General features: G+C 34.4%; 3 protein-coding genes across 8 annotated transcripts; 2 read left to right on the top strand and 1 right to left on the bottom strand.

Annotated features, from left to right (window-relative positions):
• Window positions 1-409: 409 nt before the first annotated feature.
• On the top strand, window positions 410-12,899 carry vtd (RAD21 cohesin complex component verthandi). 4 transcript variants are annotated; one of them, XM_013306193.1, is made up of 21 exons: window positions 410-511; window positions 784-1,083; window positions 1,728-1,843; window positions 2,178-2,361; window positions 2,585-2,738; window positions 2,839-2,951; window positions 3,081-3,202; window positions 3,531-3,642; window positions 4,026-4,164; window positions 4,364-4,584; window positions 4,896-5,012; window positions 5,230-5,311; window positions 5,763-5,834; window positions 6,121-6,234; window positions 6,318-6,461; window positions 6,658-6,774; window positions 6,881-7,063; window positions 7,435-7,628; window positions 7,971-8,063; window positions 8,435-8,599; window positions 8,853-12,899. In XM_013306193.1, the coding sequence occupies exons 2-21, from the start codon at window positions 826-828 to the stop codon at window positions 8,976-8,978; spliced, it is 2,826 nt and encodes a 941-aa protein (XP_013161647.1). In that variant the 5' UTR covers window positions 410-511; window positions 784-825; the 3' UTR covers window positions 8,979-12,899. The 4 variants fall into 4 exon arrangements, with proteins under 4 accessions (XP_013161647.1, XP_013161645.1, XP_013161648.1 ...); XM_013306191.1 differs by having other exon boundaries at window positions 429-543; XM_013306192.1 differs by lacking the exon at window positions 410-511 and adding an exon at window positions 552-711.
• On the bottom strand, window positions 12,442-14,803 carry ATPsynC (ATP synthase, subunit C). 3 transcript variants are annotated; one of them, XM_013306197.1, is made up of 4 exons: window positions 14,710-14,803; window positions 14,205-14,277; window positions 13,659-13,848; window positions 12,442-13,056 (listed from the first exon to the last, which is right to left on the bottom strand). In XM_013306197.1, the coding sequence occupies exons 2-4, from the start codon at window positions 14,247-14,249 to the stop codon at window positions 12,893-12,895; spliced, it is 399 nt and encodes a 132-aa protein (XP_013161651.1). In that variant the 5' UTR covers window positions 14,250-14,277; window positions 14,710-14,803; the 3' UTR covers window positions 12,442-12,892. The 3 variants fall into 3 exon arrangements, with proteins under 3 accessions (XP_013161651.1, NP_001299361.1, XP_013161652.1); NM_001312432.1 differs by having other exon boundaries at window positions 14,205-14,280; window positions 14,710-14,785; XM_013306198.1 differs by lacking the exon at window positions 14,710-14,803 and adding an exon at window positions 14,584-14,677 and having other exon boundaries at window positions 14,205-14,280.
• Window positions 14,804-15,012: 209 nt separating this feature from the next.
• Window positions 15,013-18,231, top strand: LOC106113439 (juxtaposed with another zinc finger protein 1). Its single transcript, XM_013306195.1, has 5 exons — window positions 15,013-15,172; window positions 15,500-15,688; window positions 16,081-16,189; window positions 16,533-16,679; window positions 17,459-18,231. Exons 1-5 carry the CDS (start codon window positions 15,073-15,075, stop codon window positions 17,946-17,948), a joined length of 1,035 nt encoding a protein of 344 aa, XP_013161649.1. The 5' UTR covers window positions 15,013-15,072; the 3' UTR covers window positions 17,949-18,231.
• The last annotated feature ends 3,392 nt before the right edge of the window (window positions 18,232-21,623 follow it).

Genomic DNA, 21,623 nt, shown 5'->3' with positions numbered 1-21,623 from the left:
ATCGAATGTCTAATTTGTTACCAACTCTAAACTCTAACCACTGACAATATAACCAAAATCGGTGTTGCCTATTAAAAGTTTTTAAATAGTACCATTTTTAAGACTGTTTAAAATGATGTTTTGTTTGGATTTTGTCATTAATGAGAACGTAATTAGTTAAAAAAGATCAGATATATATTGCATTGAAAAACCAATAGATAGGAATAATTTTATGTCTTCAATCTCTCCTCTCTTAAAATTTCTTTCTATTTGCTGTAGCAACATGTGGACAACCATAGATAAAATTTAGTAAAAATTAATAGTTCAAAGTTAAATAGTTTACTTAAAAAGTGTTATTCATCTTTTTTTATGATAAGTTTTTATTAACCTAAATAATTAAAAAATTTAATTGTAAAACTTAAAGAAGCTTAGTAACTTTCGGACGTAAAAAACGGTTAAGCAGTTTTTTTTATAGCAAGCTGTCGCCATCTTGAAGGCGTAATTGTTGTCATGTTTACGTTGTGTGTGAAAGGTGATTTTTGTAATTCTTGAAATAATAATTAGGTAAAACGTTTAAACTGTGAATATATTTACAATGAAGTTCTTTAAATATATTGTGTGAATTTGTTTTGCTGAAAATGTGTCGAAAAAACATAAATGTGTACAAACCTAAAGGGGTACTAGAATAGGCGCCAAATTGATGTCGTTAATGATTTTCTAACTTCCTTCCATGTAATAATATAAATATCCTCATGTTTATGATATTTGAATAAGCGGCAGTAATGGTTACATTGCTTATTTCAGACCGAGGTTAATGTAACAACTTGGATTAGGTGAATTACAAAAATGTTTTACGCACATTTTGTGCTGGCCAAAAAGGGCCCTTTGGCCAAGATTTGGCTGGCGGCACACTGGGACAAGAAGTTAACTAAGGCTCATGTTTTTGAAACTAACATTGAGAAGTCTGTCGATGGAATCCTTAAACCAAAGGTCAAAATGGCCTTACGGACTTCAGGCCATCTGTTGCTTGGGGTTGTCAGAATATATTCTAGAAAAGCAAAGTATTTGCTTCAAGATTGTAATGAGGCTTTTGTCAAGATCAAGGTAAGATTAATTCCGATTTAAAAAGTAACAATGTTATTCTGTAGGTATAACAACAAAATAAGTTTTGTTGTTGAAGTATAGTTCTTTCTAATGCAACTAATTCAATAAACACATAACAAAATATAATAAATATTTATTGAAAACATTATTCGATTTATATGTTGCAACCAATGGCATTAGGGAATTCTAAAGAAAGAAAAATGGAATGTGTGGAGTGAAAGAGCAGTGTATCAGTATAACATCATATAATTGCACTAATAAACTTGATCCAAGATGAAGACATTGCTTTTAAACAGCCTGATTCGCTGCTGTCCAATGATGTTTTTTAATTGAAAATATTTAGATTAAGTTGTTGCGCCTGAGAAAGCCTTTATGTAGAAAGGACATAGAGAAAATTACAAGCTCAACTGTCTCATGCACTCTCGATAAGGTTGAATGAAAACTTAAGCACATTATTGAAAGTTCCAGTTCTAAATATTTTTTAGTTTTTATTAGCCTATTGCTAATGTAATGTTACCTTGTCTAGTAGGCAGGTTTATCAACTTTATCTTTAGTGATTTTTTTGTGTATATATCATTGAGTATATTGTATGTACTGCAAATGCTTAAATTTCTTTGCAATCATATTTTCACCAAACACTCCAGATGGCCTTCAGGCCTGGTATGGTGGATTTGCCAGAGGAGCACCGGGAAGCAGCCATGAATGCAATTACATTGCCCGAGGTCTTCCATGACTTTGATACCGCCATGCCAGAGCTTAAGTAAGTTATTCTATGTACTATATAAATTTATGAACTAACCTACTCTATAATTGTTAAGTATGCTAGACAAAATACTGTTGACGATTTTGGACTTATTATCAACATGCAATAAAACTTTTTTTGTAATATTAGTATAGATTATATATTACTTTATAATATTTATTATCTGTACCTATTTAGGATGTTCGATGTGTACATATAAATATTTTTATATCTCACCGATTTTATCTAGCAAATTTTCATTAAGTAAAAAATAGTAAACTGATATAATACATCTAAGTATTATGTTGTTTAGGTAATGTTTCCATTGTAATTATTTTTATTCACCATCCAGTGAAGTGGACATTGAGGCCCAGTTCTCATTGAACCAGTCCAGAGCTGAAGAGATCACAATGAGGGAAGACTATGGTTCTTTGAATCTTGTCACACATGATGATGGCTTTGGTGATATGGGATTTGATACTGACAATCCTGATATAATGAGAGAAGCTATAGGCAATGGAGGTGGTTTGGAACAGGTAATTATGAATTCATTAAACATGTAGATATATTGTTTGTTAAACTTTAGATTCTTATGTTGCAAGTTTTATAGTGTACAAGTCTAAGTAAACTGAGATGATTGCCACCAAAAATTAAAAACAATTAGCTGTAATAAAGTTGTCATTTCTTATATGTATATGAATTGCACTGATGAAATAACAAGTTAAAACAAAGCAATACTAATTCAAGATATATTGACAGAGCAACTTGTTGTTTGCGGACGGGTCGTCGCTGGAGTTGGGCGGGAAAGAAGCGGGGCCGAGTGCGCCCCGCGACGAACCCCGTCTCGAGCCTGCGCCTGCGCACATGGACGACGGCTTTGGTGGCAACATCGCCGATGTTCCCGACTTTGGACGTTAGTACATACTATAATTCGTAAATTTTATATTATCGTAATATAATTATTTATCTACCGATCGATCGATATATCGATATCAATAAATTTGTGTTTGCAGATGCGGGAGGTTTGTTCGAAGGGGATCTGTTTGGCGACGTGACCGCGGGCAGCTCTAGCACGGGCGCCGCCGCCGGTATACCCGGCACCTCTGCACAGCCACAGTCGTTGCAGGTAAATAATATACTTTTTATTGGGAAAAAATGGTGATGGTAAATCTGCTAATGTCAACCTCCTAATTGCCCAACAAAACTATTTTCGTATACACTATAAAACTATTAACATTTGCAAATATGTGTACAGGCAGAGATAGAGGCGGCGGGTGAGGGAGGTGCGGGCGAGGGTGAGCCGGGCGCCGTCGACGCCCATGACTCTGATGATGACATGGCTGACCACTACGACGCCGGCAATTCGCCCCATCACAGGTAAAAATTGTTAAAAAATAGATATTAAATAAAAAGCAAATGGCAAATAGAGGTATTGTCAAATGAGCCTGGAATTCTCAGCTGCTGAGCAGTTAGTAGTACACTTTGGGATGGAAGTGGAACCAGTTAGGAACATATTTATCAAGAAATGGATCAACTTGTCCAAATTTAAAAACAAAAGTAATCAGCAAAAACAAATTATTTTTAATTTCTACGTTAACAACAGTTTTTAAGCTGAGTAAATATAAACTATTGCTATAAAATCGTGATTAACTATTATTACTTCACAGAATGAATTTAATAATATCACAACAATTTGCTATTCCAGTTGGGGCGGATCACCACCTCATGATCCCGGGACTCCACGGCACATGGACACTGATGAAGCAGACCTCATGCCTCCGCCTGCCGCACCCAGACCACCATCAGTCAGGCCTATGGTAACCTCGCATGATTTACCGAAAATATTATTATACCGCATAATCCATGAAAAATTTATTTAAAAGCAATTTATGTGGTACTTATACCATATGCAATTGCATATGCGTTTGCAATTAAAAAGATGAGGGGTTTTGTAGTACAATCGCGTAAATAACACCTCAAAGTATACTCCGATAAAATGATCGTTAATGATCTGTTCACACAGACTGTGGCGGACACAGATTTTTTGTTACATATAAAATATAATCAAGCTTTATGCAAATGACACAAGGTTTAATTTTGCTTTGCACCTTTTTTTTCAAGAGCATAAAGTATTTCAACTTTGAATCTAAAACTTTCTTGCTTATATGTATTTATTTTAACATAATTTATGTTTTGCCAGGATTTGGACGGTCCAGAAGCAGCTGTTGATGAGCCAGAGAAAGCGGCGACACCTGCGCCAGCGCTGGATACCACTACGCTACTCAATAACGATGAGGAATCGTTTGCTTTGGCCCCAGTCGATGCTACAGTGCTTAAAGGTATAGATCTGATTGTCTATTGCAAATCCTATTCATTTTCTATACTCTAGACACTAAAATAAAAATATATTAAAAAAAGGAATACTCAAATTATGTATTGAGGATAAAGCATTTGATGGCGGTATTCGTGGCACATTTTCGAAACAGCCCATGTGTATCATCGAAAATTATATCTTAAACTCTATTAATTATTTAACAGGTATAACGAAAACTAAACGGAAAAGGAAGCTGATCGTGGACGAAGTTAAGAACATATCAGGCGAGGAGATGAAGAATCAGCTCAGTAATACATCAGATATACTGACAACGTTGGATCTAGCGCCGCCGACACGACGTCTCATGCATTGGAAGGAGTCGGGCGGAGTGGAAAAGTTATTCAGTTTGCCTTCCAAGCCGATACCCTCCAAGATATTGTTCAAGGTATACAGTCTTATTGCAAGATCTTTAGTGACACATAGAGAGCTTCTTGCAATACAATAAATGTCACATTACGCACGGTTTACATTTAGCAAGTAAAAGACAGTACCACTGGCCTGGCATGGACTGTTCGGCTCAGTGTTACAAATTACTGTTAACATTATTCCAGTTGTATGCCTGCGCTGACTTTGAGCGCTACAATCCTACTGTACTGGCATAATTTAAACCAAGCATTATAAATTATTATTAAAAGGCAGACTACATTTTGATAGCATGAATTTTAACAACATGGATGATGATTATTTGAATTGCAGAGATACGAGCGTAACATGACGAAGCGCAGTGAGCAAGAGGAGGTGGAGGCTGCTGGCGCGCGCTCTCCAGACCCAGAACCTGTGCGTCGTGCCGGCCGCAAGCGAAGGCATGAGGAGGTAAACTTACTCGACCGCGAATCCGTCCGCGCGGAATTAAAAAAAATAATTAGTAGCCTATGAGTTAGCCATTTTTGCCAAATTTCAGCGAGTTCTGCAGATCCAGAACGGCTGTATGGATCTCCAATGGAGATACCTTCAATTTTAATTAGATGAAAAAAATGCAAATTTTTATCAATGTACGTCTTAAGAGGTTTAATATTTCCATGTGATTCAGTTAATACAACCACCAACGCCCGGACAGAGCTCAGATTTGGAACCTCCGACACCGGTTCCTCAAGAGTACGAGCCTTCAGTCGGTATGTCATTGTTATATGTATTTATCAACATAATAAATAATTCAATTGCCTTGCAGCTGTTCATAACGCATTATTCACACTAACATTCGGTGATGAGCATTTGCTTCCACAATCCAATCATATATAAAATTGGATTTTATAATCTACTAGGAATCATTTCAAACCTAAAAGATACATTTTTCACATTTCGTCTATTAAAACCAATATAAAAGTAACATTGATGCAATTTAACAATTTCGTACGATATACAATGTCATAAACTTGTACATATTGACCAAATTATCTTTAAATCCATGAAATAGGAACAAAAAGTATTAAGCTAGTCTTCCTATCTAAGTTAGTTTACACCTTAATTTTAAATAAGTTTATTGATACTTTGGTCATATCAAATAATATAAATATTTAACAACGCACATGCATCTAACCGCACAACATTAACTAATGGTGGCAGTGTCGGAGCACGTGTCCGAGCCCCAGTCCCCGCAGGTCTCGAGACAAGACGACGAAGCCCCGCAGACACCTGGTACGTTTGCATGATACGCATCATTACGCCTTATTAACCAATTAATATTTAGTTAAAATATACCCAAAGCTATTTTGTCTATTTAAGATTTTGTTAAAAATATAAGTATTTCTTCTCTTTATTTTTATTTGTAAAGGTGAAAATTTTTTTTTCTAAAGGACCTGGTACTTTACTTCCATAGATAGAGTGACATATAAACGTCCTAATTCGTAATTATGTCCTTTAGTGTAAATATTAAAATGCGAATTCGCAAAAACCTATTCCTATTTTAATGTTTAATTTTCAGGTGGCATGCTGAGTTCATTAGGTCCGCCCTTAACACCGGGACCATTAACGCCCGGGACACTGTTACAAGGTGGCCTAACGCCTGGCGGACTGCAGCATGGATCTATGACACCTGGTAATATTTATATTTCTAAATATTCACATAAAACCACCACAATTATGTTTATTGTACATTTAATTGAATACTTTTGTGTGCAGGTGGACTACAACACGGTGGCAGGACGCCAGCGGGCTTACAGCATGGGTACATGACGCCCGCGGGACTGCAGCATGGCGATGGACAACCCATGGACCTGGGGCTTGCGGCTGGTGGCATGACGCCCGCCGGACTACACCATGGTGGTCAGTACATTTGAATTCATTCTTATGTTAAGAAAATTAGACTACACTATCATTCTAGTTAAAACAAACTACAAGACAACGTCGAATCTGTTAATATAATCAAAGCTCTTTGTTACACGCATTAAAATTTAGCCTTTGTTTTTCTTTTAAATTAACTTATGAAGTATGTGAATTTGCATTGTTCCGTTATTTTCAGGCATGACGCCGGGCGGCATGACCCCAGGGTTAGGCCTAGACAGTGGAATGACGCCGGGCGGGCTGGTGCACGGTGGTCTGACACCGGCGGGTCTTCACCACGGCGGAATGACGCCAGGTACCTTCATTAATACCATTATTACGTTATTATTTCATTATAAACCTCGAAAATTTATGAAAACAACTTTGCATCTGAGTCTGATGATATAAATCTTTTGTTGTAGGAGGTCTAGATCATGGTGGCATGACACCAGCGGGTCTCCAGCATGGTGGTATGACCCCGGCGGGCCTGCAACACGGAGGACTGACACCCGCGGGCCTACAGCATGGTGGCATGACTCCCGCCGGTTTACAACATGGCGGCATGACGCCTGTCGGCTTGCAACACGGCGGGATGACGCCATCAGGTAAATGCCACTCATCATTTTAACTATTATCTTGATTGCCTACTCCTATGTCGTGCCTACCATACATATTCGAATTGCTTAAAATGTATCGTGCTTTATTTTTAACTAGTTGTCGCCAGCGACTCCGTCCGCACGGATTAAAAAAACTTAATGAGTACTCTGTGTTCTTCCAGGCTATTTTCTACATCTAACATTACCAAAATCCGTTCAGCCGTTCCGGAGATACCTTCATCCATCCATCCATCTAAACATTCGTATTTATAATATTAGTATGATTACAACAAACCCTATTATGTGATGGCAAAGACTTTGCATGTATTTTAATTATATTTGTTTATGTCATGGCATAACACTCTTTATGTATTTATCAGGTTTACAACACGGTGCGCTACTGCAGCATAGTATGGAGCAGCTGCCGATGATGCCGCAGGTGGGCGGCGAGCAGGCGGCGCTGCTGCGGCCCGCACCCGCGCCCTCCGCGCAGCCGCACCACCACGAGCCCCCGCACACCCTGCCCATGGAGCCCTTACCGCTACACGGACTTGACGACCACACAGACTATCAGGTACATGTGCACTCCATATGATGCTGGTCCCTAGCTCAACTTTTTTCATACCATAAGGCGGTAAATTAGCAAGCGGTCTGAATTCGAAATAGCGAAGCGACGGCTGCCCATAGAAATCTGCTATTGCAGATACTTTTTCTATTTTTAATCGACGGAGTTGAGGACTCACAGAAAGAGGGTATAACTTACAAAATTTACATTCATGGAGAGGACGCAATATGTCAATTTTTATCTGATTATTAAAGCCTGGGTATCAATAGCGCATGTACACAAGGTAATTGGAACTTGGAATACGTATATATGAAGATATATTGATTAATTTAAAGTGTCTTGAACTTGCAGACTGGCATGCAGATGACCAACTTAGGGTATGACGACCAACAGGGACACCACAGCCCGCCACATGACTACGATTTACCACTCAGTGTTGAAAATGTAAGTGCTGCGATTTACATAATTCTATACATAGATTTAAAACTTATAGATAGATTGTAACACAAAAGTTTGACGTCTAATCTGGAACAGATTCTCGACAAAAAGCCCCTAGAGGTCCTTTTTTGCTTTACTTTAAAGCATTTTGTATCTGTAGGTTTATATATCTATGATTCTATATTTATATCTTATGAACGGTAGAACTGTTAAAATTGTGTGCTTATTATATTCTTATATATCTTATTAAAGTTTGTTAAATATTATAACGCAGACTCAGTCAGCCAATATTTGTTCCCGACGAGGGGCTCCTACCTTAATATATGTTGATCTCACTACTGAAAAAATAAGTGAAATATATGTTTTTGTATGTCCAGGGTGAGGAAGGATCGCGCGAGGCTGGCGAGACGGAGGAGCAGTTCTCTGAGCGCGTACTGAACAGACGCGCGGCGCAGCTGTTCGCGGTGATGCGGCCCCGACTTGCTGCAGGAGACGCGCTCACCTTCATCGATCTCGCGCCGCCCCACAACAACAGGAAACAGGTCACAATACACTACTTAAATAGAACAATTTTCATATGAATTATTGCGTATTTGATTTGGAAAATGTTGGAAATTATTTGTAGAAATTCGTAATCCTTAGCTTTGTAACATCGAATGTGTGAAGAAAAACATAGGCCGAGTATCGGAGAGCCAAAAAATTAAGAATCACAAATAACCTATTCTACATATTAATGTTTTTAATATTGTATTCATATTGGCGAATTATTAATTAAAATTATAATTTTGATTGCAGGTAGCTCAAAAATTCTACAGTTTATTAGTACTCAAGAAGCATCAAGTGCTCAAGTTAGATCAACGTGAGACATACGGCCCTATTCTCATCTCTAAAGGCGAGCAGTTCGAAACTGAAGCGATTTAATTATTTTATAGTGTATTTATAAAGTTGTCGGAAACAAAATATCAAGTAGTTGTAAAAGAGGGTAATTATTATAAGGCGGTGTGATGCTGTGACAACAGATTCTACTGGAGAGAGTTGAGCCAAATATATTGTGTAAGATGAGCCGATGAGTCGACCTCATGCAAACGTAACACGGTGGGTTTCCACTGTTAAAAAACATTAGCATCTTTTCATTCTCAACATTGACAACTATATTTTTAATACTGCAGTGGAATTAAACTGTTATATTCTTTTCATCTTTTGTTTATTTAAAAATTAATGTTTCATCTTCTGATTTGTTTTAAAATCTTCAAAATATTTAATTAACTGCATAATTTGAGAGTAAGAATCATGTTATTTAGTTTATGACCTACATTTAAATAAGCTGACTATTGCTATTAGCAATTTTCCTTCCATAACTTAAGGATTTCTAAAATAACATTACATAGTTTAGAAACCTAATTTACGGAGTAGCTGTTAAAATGTAAAACAGGGTATTACTTTTTTGTATTAAGAAATTAAAATTAAAAACTGTAATTGAAAAAAATATATTTTATTATAAGTTTGAGTTGACAAATATTTTTATTTAAATTTTATTGCATTTTCGACTTAAAATTGTCAGTCATTTTGCTCCTATCTTGTCAGATTATTTTGTAATGTTTCCATGGTCTCGACTCATTGGCGTAAAAACAGTTTTCACGGGGAAAAGGACGTCGGATAGACTTGTAGAGAATTGCCTTATCTTGTTTTGCTTTAGGTTGTAAGTCAAATTATTGTAAACTATTTACGATTATTCTATGTTTTATAGATCTACGTGATATATTTCATAGATTTTATCTATACTAACGGATTGGACGGAACGAGACGGGTGACCTTTTGACAGTTGACTAATTTTCGTTTTGACATTTGTGAATGTGACCTTTAAGTTTTAATGACTGACTTGAATTTGAATGTTGTGAAAAAGTGTGTAAAATTATTTATACACATATATTATCTTTTATTTCCCTCTGAAGTTATTCAACCAATCCGTTAGTATGATAAATGTATGATATTGGTATTGTTAAGTGTCACTTTGAATCCAAAATTGTTCAGTATCGAGTTTTACTCGGACGAAAATTATGTTATAATTATTGACTGATACGTATTTATGAGAAATGCATATATTTTTGTTCTCAAGGAAGTGTAGATCATTAGAACATCAGATTATTTGTTACATCATGTTTATAGCAAACGTATGATCAGCGGCTGATTGTGAGCAAGCAACTATGAACCCTAGTGTGAAAATAATGCTGAATTTTATGTCAGAGAGTCTTGGCGTATCATCATATGATGATCATCACATGATGATGATGACTACTCTTGGCGTATAGTGTAGGGTAAAGTAGTTGTAAGCAAAATATAAATATTAATAGAAATAAATAACATGCTGTATAACATTTGCTCATAGTCGGCGGCTGACATTCAGTTTGATTCATAGTCCATATAGATGACATCTTTTGAAATCTAATAGTTTGTAAAGATATTTGTTGCTTTTAAATTGTTATCGTGCCTTTCAACTGCCACAATATTCATAAAAACACAATAAAATCAATACAATCGGCAGTTGACAAGAATCAGTACTAGTATATTATACTTTTTTCATTATAGTATTTTACGAATGACGTTTTCGATAGATCGGTTTTAATAATGCGTGGTTGAATTAAATTAAAAATTAAATTGTGAAAAAAAATTAAACTTTTGCACCTTTACAATGTACAAAAATTTATATTTATTACTTTTAAAATGAGTGTGTGAAATGGTAAAATGTTATTTACATGATGCTATAATGAAAAGAGATAAACTATTTTTGAGAATGGTTTATTAGTATTGTAGCATATTTTCGTTGAGTTGACTTAACAATTCATAGTCTACTTCTTTTTTACTTAAATTACAGTGTTGCAGATATATGTCTATAGCGAAATTTATGTATATTTAATAAAAATAGAGATAAGATTACATAATCATGAGAAAATATTTTCATTGAAAAGAAAATAAGTCAAAAATAAATAAAGAAAAAAAATAACAAAATCCCATTCAGGTCGCAGCTGTGGATTTTTTACATTTCTTTGAGAATTTTTTTTTGTAATCATTTTTGTTTTTAAATTGTGCTTATTCCCGCCAAAAGGATTATATCGGTTTTAGGCTGTATTCGTTTTGGTGTTTTCTAAATCCAAATTATGATATAAAATAAGCAAAGCATTGAGAATGCCAGAACCTGTTTCATAAGCGTAGGGTTAAAATGTAAATCGTGATTTAAATGTTTACCTCTGACTACTTTGATTTATGATCTGAGTATTTTGTTTTTGCAGAGGTATCCACTTAGACACATATCAGACATATTTGAAATAAATTTGTTAAGAAAAAGAGAATTTCATTTTAACAGGCCAGGATACTGGTTAATTAGGGAGAAGTACTACTTTTAAAATTTGTATGCATTCACATAATCGAAAGGCGTTTTTGCAGCTATTGCATAATGAGAAACCAACACATAGAAAGGTTACCATAAAATACATCGCTTGCTTGTTTCCAGCTGCTTCACTTACCGTGGATTTCCAATGTCTACATCACGAGATCGTCCCTTATATGCTTTGGTATTACGGTTGTGGAATTTCACCGCAATACCGATTAATCATACGCGTCACGAAGTTCAATAAACTCAACAAGATGTCGCTGTAGTCGAAATAGGACGGGAGCTTTTGCAATATTGATTTTAGGAACAGCGCAAGTGCCGTGTCTAAACTGCCTTCATACATATAGCCATGTCCTACATACCCTTACGAAATAGGTTATGCCTCTTTTGGTGAAATTGTTTCAAGTTGTATGATTTCTCTTGCAATTTTATAATTCTTTTCTAAGCAAATACGTGCTGCACTTAGATTTTTTTCAAAGCGATAAAAATGAAAATTCTTCTCCCGTTTATTAGGATAAAAAGATTTCTGTGGCCCCCAGCCCAACTTTGTCCATTTTTCTTTTCTAATCAATAATTTAAAAATTGGGAACCATGCGTTCCCAGTCTGATTTTGATTACATAACTAGATTACGGTCAAATAAAAAATTAATTGGAAATTCTGTGAATTTCAAACGGTATGCTTGTTTCCCATACTACTGCTTACTCAGTTTTCTTTAGGAAGAATGAGATAAATAGTAATATTATCGTAATACAGATGTTCGTCGTAACACCTCGAATATTGGTCTCAGAAAGGCTTTCTTTCTACTTAAAGTACTATATATGTTACATCAAATGCAACTTTATTTAAGCTATCCAACATTACCAGTGTTTAAGTTTTTCCAATTTTTAGTTTTAATTTTTTTTTTGGTCATCAAATTTGATTATGAAAAAATTGCATAATATTGTTATGGTTCTGATTTTTGGGAAAAAGCATCTGTTTAAGAAAAAATGCTCAAAAACGTTTAGTTTGTATCATTTAATCGCCCTAAAAATGTACAATACAGATGCCGACATTCCCAAACAGTAACAAGTGAAGTTGATGACGATACACACGCAATACACGCTTTACTGGCTTAATATATCATCACCAGACCTTCAACAATTATACTGAGAGATTATCCATAACATGATTTTACAAAACAACTCTACAATAATCAGGTATAGGAATAATTGTAGTATTCATTGAATGTTTAAAAACAATGTTTTATTAGCAGATTTTATACTACATAATTAAATAAATTGCATTCCTGATGTTGCACTGGTGAGTGAAACATAATTACACAGTCCTTACACCACTATGAGGGTGAGGTTTCCACACAATTGATTCCACGGCCGTCCACTCCAGATAGTAAACACTGAAACCTCGTTATGTCGGATGGCAGTAGTAGTGTTCTTAAAAGTAATTGGCTTAGAAAGCAAACAGCAGCAAGAAGGCCATCATAAGACAGAAGAGACCCATAGCTTCTGACAGGGCGAAACCCAAGATGGCATATGAGAAGAGCTGTTGCTTGAGGGAGGGGTTCCTGGCGTAACCGATGATGAGGGAACCAAACACTGTTCCGATACCCGCTCCTGAAATGCAACAAAAACTACATAAGTTCCAATCTCCAATAACTTTCTAATACTATTCTTATATAATTAAATAATTCACAGCTAAACTACACTAAATCACAATTCGCTACAAATTAATCCAAATTAAGCTCACCTATCATAAATATGCAGTAAAAAGAACATGCATTTATACATTGTTAGTTATACATATATATAGCATTTCATTAAATTAAAAAGCAAATAGCATTAAGAATGCTATCATTAAGCAAAATAGACCCATAGCTTCTGAGAGTGCAAATCCAAGGATGGCATAGGAAAATATTTGTTGCTTGAGGGAAGGATTTCGAGCATAGCCAATTATTAAGCATCCAAAGACCACACCAATACCAATACCTGTAGATGTCAAATAATGTTAGTGATGATGGAATATTAGTACCACTGCAATGCAGGGAAGTTATGTAAAAAAAATCAATAAATAAGCTCTCCTGTTATGCAACCAAGTTATATAAGATTTGCTACAAAAAAAAACACCCAAATTAAAAGAGCCAGAGTTAGTGTTTAGAATGAAATACTTTAAAATTGAACACACTATGTATTGACTAGAAAATGTGTTGGAAACTCACCGGAGCCAGCTACTCCCACTGTCGCTGCACCAGCACCAATGAACTTAGCGGCGGAGTCAATGTCCTTGGTGACAGCTGTGGTCTGGAAGGCCCGGATGGCGGGCATCTGAGCAGGCGCCGCCACAGGGACAATCTGTTTCTGTGTGGTCGCTGCAGCCAGAGGCCTCACAAGTGCTGTGTTGCTGAAGATCTATAAACAATTACACAATATAACCTACAAACCTGACATTGACAATGAACTACCACCAATAGGAAAATTATGAATGAAATCTGTATATTCAAGGATATTCGGCAACATATAATCTGTTGGATCAATAAATTTATTGGTACTTAGGAATATCAAAACATATTATGTAATTACATAACTCTCATTTTTGATAATGTCCAAGGGATTTGATTTGATAAGTTTAGTTTAGTTAGAATTAAAATTTCACTGACAAGTTTATTTAAAATAGTGAAATACTAGAAATGATTAAAAACGAAGTTACCGCCCATTGATAATAAAAGTTACATTACTTGTTTGATAAAATAAATATTAATACTTACGGCAGACCTAGCTGCAGGGGCGATCAATCGGGCAGCAGACAGCATTTTTGTTTTTATTAGGTGCAGCGAGCGACTACTGAAAAGACGGAGAATGAATGAGAAATGAGTTGCTCTTGCCGGAAAACCTCAAGTAAGAATCGCTTTGACAGTTTGACCGACGACTGCGACAGTTACGTAACTGAAGGGACTACGTAACTATAACCTATCTTCTACATGTAACTATCTACTTAGCACGTATCGATTTTATACCACTGGGTACTAGACAATATAAGGAAGAAATAGTAAATAGAGGTTATTGACGTAATCGGAAGGATACAGAAAATGGCCGATCGGCAACCTAATATGAAATTATGTTTTTAATGACAGCTTAGAATTTCACCGTAAAATATTAACACAGTCACCCGCGGGATCCTTCAAAATAGCGATTGAAACAATTTCTGTTCAATGATTTCCTGTGATATCAACACTTTTTCACGATTCGATTTCGCTATTTCTCGACACTTACCAAAGAACACCGAAAAGGAGGAGACCGGCCTTTGGAATGTTCAATATCTGAGTGGTCGACTAGACCGAAGCAAAAATCTCGTACGCCTATTGGCTGAAATGCGCATGACGAGAAGGTTCCGCTGAGAGCAGCCAACTATTGATTATTTTCTGTGACTGAAAGCTAGTTTCAATCCTTTTTATTTGTTGTATTTTAAATTGATACAATAGAGGACCAAAACAATATTTCTGTCATATTAAAAATGATTTTCAATTTTTTACCGAAAAAAAGTTAGTATAAGATCTATTACAAATAAAACGAATCGTGACGACGGCTGCATAAGTATAGTTCGATTACTGACTAGTGTGTTATCCTCCGCACGACATGGCCGTCTTCATGATAAACATCTGTAAATTTAATGGCTGCGGTATCACATTTCCAAGATTAGCCGATTTAATTGAACACATCGAAGACGTGCATATAGGTAAATACTGTTTTATTATACAAATATATGTTTTCGTAGCTTATTTTTCTACAAAAAATGGATCTTGACCCTCCCTATTGTATTTTTATCAATATGTCAAAGTTGTCTACATTGGACTTGTATTGAAACGTATTCAAAATAGAGCGCGAATATTTATTTATAGTAATAAATTATACGTACATCTACAAAACTACATTGGTTTAAATTCTAAATACTCTTGACGTTATTGAAATGTATTATTAATCCTCAATTTTAAGGATATAACTGTTGAAAAAATATTACTACGATAGAATACATTTTTACCAGCGATGTTTTTTTTTATTTCAGATTATGATCCCGCAGTAGTTGAACAAAAAGAAGCTTCTCAGCCAGCATGTATTCCTTTAAGTTACGTGTTAAGATTTTTCACGGAAGCGTCAAGGCGGGAATTTCAAAGCTTGCCTCCCGCCGCAGATGTCCGGCGCAGGTTACTGTCTGCGCCAAAGACTCCTTCAGTTCGTAGCAGCACACCTACTGGTAATATTCATTTATTCGAAAACATAACTGCATTAAGCCCTTGACTTGTAATCTTCACGTCCAGGATTCGAATCCCGCCATGTACCAATACGTTTTTTGATTTTGAATTTATATAAGAGGAAGAAATTCAAAAATATGTGTGAAGTCAACTAACCCGCACTGGGCCAGCGTGGTTGACTATGGCATAGCCACCCCTAACTTAGGTTAGGCTCCGAGTCACTCAGTGGTGACTTAGAGAGAGATGATGATTACAGGATAGGATATATTATTTCTCATTATTAAACTTTTTCTCAGGTGGCTCCATTGCTCAACTTGTGTAGTGTAACAATTTGCAATGTCCAGAACATTACAAAAGATAAAGTATTTTAAAAAATACTTAATGTATTTTTTAGGCAGTGAAGTTGATGATGACGAGCTCATGAGTCCATCCGAAGACAGCAACGATTCGTGGACGACTGTCGAGGAATACAGCTCGGAGTATATCCTGCGATATGGAGTCAAGTACGACAGTTTTATTACTAATCGTTGCTTGTAGATTTGTGTTTGAGAATAGGGTAATTCTTCGCGGCTATGAATGTTTGTAAAGATTTCCTTCGGTTCGTATTATTTTGAAACTCCGTTTTTAGTTTATTCCAAATTTCAAGCACGTTTTTTTAATGACTATTTAGTAATTATTATAGATTTTTTATTGCTTCCCAAAAAATCTTTGCAAAGACAACATAATGTCTATGGGCGTTTGGGAATTCTTTTTATTAAACCCACTACTCACTTGAGCCTTTATAAAAAAAACCCTAAAAAGAAGATTATTTCAAACTTTTCAGTATTTTTGTTATGTTATTTGCAGGATGAACAGTAGCGCGGCTAGCGGTGTGCTGGGTCCAGCTGCGCAGGAGAAACCTTTCGCGTGCCCGGTGCCTGGCTGTAAGAAGCGATACAAAAACGTCAATGGCATCAAATATCACTCTAAGAACGGACATAAGAAGGATGGCAAGTAAGTACAGATAACATAAAGGATGTGACAAAATAAGAAAAAAATGTAAATGCCATTTTCTTCATTTCTCCCGTAAATTTTTTGAACTTTTTAAATAACTTTTTTTTACTGCACTTAATACTATTCCGATTGAGAGGAACCTTGTGGTTAGATACATGAGAGTTCGTATTTTTATCCTAATAAGTTTTAGACATTATTATTATAATCCTTTAGCGCGAATGGCGCGCTTTAATTACGAAGTCCAGTGTCAGAATGATTAGTGAGGGGACATAAATGTCGACAATTCAATAAGACTAGTGTTGCGCCAGTAAACCGGCACAGTGTCGGATTTCTTCCTAACAGTTTTTAGATAGATGTTTTTAAATATTTATTTGGTATAGAAAATATCCAGTATTGCCTAATTCGGAGCAGTACAAGCAAAAGATGCCAGGCCCTAAGAAACGTTTGACTGCACAAGAGTATTTCTGGAAGAAATGGGTATACGTTCCCTAACTTAAATGTAGTCATAAAAATTTTACGACATTGCTTTTTGCCTAGAAAAAAGCCGTAATTTTTAAGTTTTAAATAGATTCGTTTATGTTAATTTTAGCAGTTATTAAATAAGAAATATAGTTTTTTGTTTTTAGTATTGTTAAATTCATTATATTTGGATAATTAGTTAAATCGGTATTTAAAATAATTAACTACATGTAAAAGTCATAAGGTAGTAACTTAGTGATAGTAATATTCTGTCTCTTCTGTTTGGTAGGTAATAATTAAATATAATTTTTGTTTTTCAGGGTAAAAAAGGCTTACAAGTGCCAATGCGGCAAAAGTTACAAAACAGCTCAAGGTCTTAAATCTCATACGATAACGCAGCATATTGTAACGAGCCATGCGTCGACATCCTCCATGCCCCCCACCCCGCCTACACCGCCGACACCTCCTGTCCCTGATACGGGACGTCTCAATGCCACCAAAATGCCAGGACTAGTGGTAACAGCTTCTCCAGCACATAGCCGCTCTCTAAACATCATAGACGGAATAGACGCCAGTAAACTTGTTCGTATTTACGACAGTATCAAAACAAAAGATCTGCCTTCATTCACCATACCTAAACATAACTTGACCAATATCAATCTGATCACAAGTCAGGGTCAAGGCATCCGCCATTCCGTGCTGCTAGCACCGACTGCTACTCTTGTCGACAAATCGAAGTACGATCGATCTCCCAAAGTAACGGTCAACGCCCAACCGACAACAGCCATTGCGACCACCTACGACATCTAAAGGAATATATGCTTTTTAAAAGCAAATATTTAACGAATTTAAAAGTCATTAACGCTAAGTCTAGTTCGAACGCAGTTCCTATTAAGAAAAATTGAAAAAAAGATCATTTTTAGCAGATTGTTTATGTTATATACTCTTTGAGAAAAATGTCAAGAATCGTTTCATCTGTCATGATTTGACAGCTTGGCTTAAATGTCAGTTTGACAGGTGAAATGTTATGCACAAATTATATTTATTTTCACTTTAAAGACATTAATTAGTTATTTATTTTGAATTGAGGAGTTATTTTATGTTTGTTACTTAGGTCTTTATTATTTAGTTTGTTTGCTGTGATTCCAGTAATATAATTGTTTTTTTTAATTACTTTTGTTACCAAAGTGATTGTAATAATTTGAGGTATTGGCCGTTTCAATATTTTTAGCGGTTCAATATCAGCTGCGCAGTGCCCTTCCCCCCCTGTGTCACTTTACGCCCCGCTGCACCTACAATTGAGTTTTGCGCAGCGACTCGTGCGATGTTTCGAGCCGCAAAATGGTTTGAACGCGGGAGTACTTTGTGTGATTAATGTGTGGTGTGGGTGTATAATTTATTTGCATTCTTGAAATGTGTTTGAAACACATTTATGTACTAGAGTAGTACTTTAGAATATGTTATTTATTAAACAGAACATTTGTTTAAATTTTCTATTCATAGATTTTTGTGTATTCCATAACAAAATATTTATGCTATTTAAATTCCTTACACCTGTGCTATTTTAACATTGCGCATTTGCCATAAAAGCGATCTTTCTAATTGTAAAAAAATGAATGTGCTAATATGTTAGATTTTTTGTAATTAAATTGGAAAAAATATAACAAAAAATTGGCATTGGCTCTTAAGTATCTGCTAGGTTAAAAAATATACTCGTAAATGTGATAATATATTATAGAAAAACTAAAAAAAAATTGCTTATTAGTGTATAATTACTTGAATGTTTAGTTATAAGGCTCATTATTTTAAAGTCTATGTTGTTGTTTGAAATATAAGAATGCATACTGCAGCATACATCTATCGTATGTTATAGTTTATTACTTTCATATTCATATTGTATGTTAAAATTAATAAGATTACAAATTTCCCATTTTAAATTAAAAATTTGATGTTGGTATGCCAAAATTTAACTCAATTTGCCTTTCTGAACTTAATTTATAGCTATGAGGCTATATAAATATTTGTTGCAGTCATGGAAATGAAGTTTATTATGAATTATTTGAATGAGATACTTAAACAAAAATGTACTCATCCTTTTCATAGTATAGATTGTAGATACCAATTTGTTTTTGTTCAGGTGTTTTTTGAAAGCTCAAGGTAAGACTCAAGAGTCAAATGATTCAATTTGTACTTTTAAACAATTTTTGTTCTGTCATTCAGTTGGTCAAATTTGAGTAATATTTTGCCATACGGTAGTAGATCTCATCCCTTACGCTTAACATTTTTAATTATAATGTAGTCATTTGGTAAAGGATGGTAAATTTGTTTTTTTTACATTGTTCATTGAACTGAGGTTTTCTTCAATTTTAGTTATATAATTTTTAATTGGAAACAATTTTGAAGATTTGCGCCAACTAATGTTACATTTTTAAATGACTGGTATAAAATTCTGAAGGAACGTAAAAAACTGATTGTGGTGCTATGAGGTTTTGGAAGGATTTAAAAGTGAGTTGAATATGAAATATGTTAAATCTTCAAATTAAAAAAGGGTAGGCAGTTGCACAGCAACTTGGTAACTAATTTGATATGGTAAAGCGTGAAGATCAAATTACTTTCCTTCAAAATAACTGGAAAGTGATTTTTCGATATAAAAAAATGAGAGATGAGATTTTAAAAAGGAAAAAAGTCTGAATTGGTTTTCTGTCACATGAAAATTCTTTTTATAGTTAAATATTTAAATGTCCTATCTTATTTGCTATGTGTAAAAAATATTTTTAACTGATGATTAGTTAGGATGGATAAAATTATTTATACATACATTAATTTGTATCTTATTTTATAATAGAATGTTTTGTACCAAATAACATTATCTCATTTTTTTTAATTGCATGTTAAATTTGTTTGGTTTGTTAAATACAAGTTTAGGTTAAAGACATACAATCTTATGATTTTATCTCGATTGATTAATATTTTCCATAGTTATTCGATGAAGTGTTCTATGTACTATTATAGTGTTACCAAGAATATAAAAAACCTAGCCTGAAGTGCTTCAATAGAATTCCTTATTAAATTTTTTTATGTGTACAAAAAAAATAATTTCAAATTTTTCCATAATGAGAATTTTTGTTTCTGGTCAAGCCAAATATTTTATCTAAATTTGTATGTCTTTGGTCTAAGTTGGAATGTGTGATAATCTGTTATAAAAAGTTTGATATGTAATATTTTGCTGTACGCTTAGAAGATTAGTTTAACGTTATTAGGTCCATTTAATTTAAGACTGAACATATATGATACTGAATGATTTTTTTTACGGTGGGTTTCCATTGCAGTGACACTTGTATTTTTTATAATTTAAGGTGGCAAACAAGCAAGTGGCCACCTGTCATCTGAAATTACAGATTTGTGCCCTTCGGTGGAGGGGATACACAGAAAGATATTTCATCTTCCTATGCATCCCCTCTTCCGCTAAATCCACTTACCCTTCCCATCATTTTATTTTAACAAAAGTTGCGAAGGGAAACTATTGAGAATGGAGTTATTTTTTTAAAATACAAGTGACACTGCAATGGAGTTTTAAGGTTATAATTTTAGAAAGACATGAAACTTTCATTATTTAATTTATTCATTTTTGACATTGAAATTTTATTTATTTGACAATTATATAAAATTTGTTACAAGTATCTCAACTTTGGGATGATCCTAGTTTATGATAATTATAAGTAATCCTTTTATGAATGAATAATTTGGCTGTTGTTATATTTAATATACTTTTAGTATGTTCCTATGGATTTAGCTGTTTAACAATTATTTTTAACGTTTGGTTGATATTTATAAACATGTTTAAAAAGTTTCATATTTGTTATTTATTTTGGTTATAAGTAATAACATACTGATATTGGCAATTGTACTTTGTTATTTTTTAATTCAAGAATACCACATTTTCTCAAAACCTATGGGGTTTAATATCAAAATTTTATAATTATATTTTTAAATTTTATAATTATAGTTTTTCTAATACATTATGAGATGCTCAATTATTTTTTCTGATCCCAATCAGTGTGATAAAGACCTTTTACTATCAGTTTATTTCAGGTTGTGATATTTTCTTGGGCAGCAGTTGCTTTAAAAGTCTAACTCAAAACTGTATTTATTATCTATATATAAATCCTTTTATATTGTCCGTGTAATTATTGACTTTGTTATAACTAAGAGCAATTCATATCTGAATTTTGACATATTTGGTCCCTCTCCGTTTATAAGATTTCTCAAATTCACTCATTTGCCCAACTCTTTGTTATTTAATTGGTTATTTTGTAAGAAAACCGTAGTTTGTCTTGTTGCAAGGAACAAGGCAATTTTTTTGTAAGTGGAACACCGTGAAGGGTCCTGACTGTACCTATTTAATATGAATATTTAATAATTATTGTCAAGTTATTGAAGATTGGTTTTTAAAATATCAATTTACAATAGTTCTAACGTCAATAT

The sequence above is a fragment of the Papilio xuthus genome, unplaced genomic scaffold (assembly GCF_000836235.2).
Source record: "Papilio xuthus unplaced genomic scaffold, Pxut_1.1 DF828258.1, whole genome shotgun sequence".
NCBI lineage: Eukaryota > Metazoa > Arthropoda > Insecta > Lepidoptera > Papilionidae > Papilio > Papilio xuthus.
This window is presented reverse-complemented; position numbering and strand designations above follow the sequence as displayed.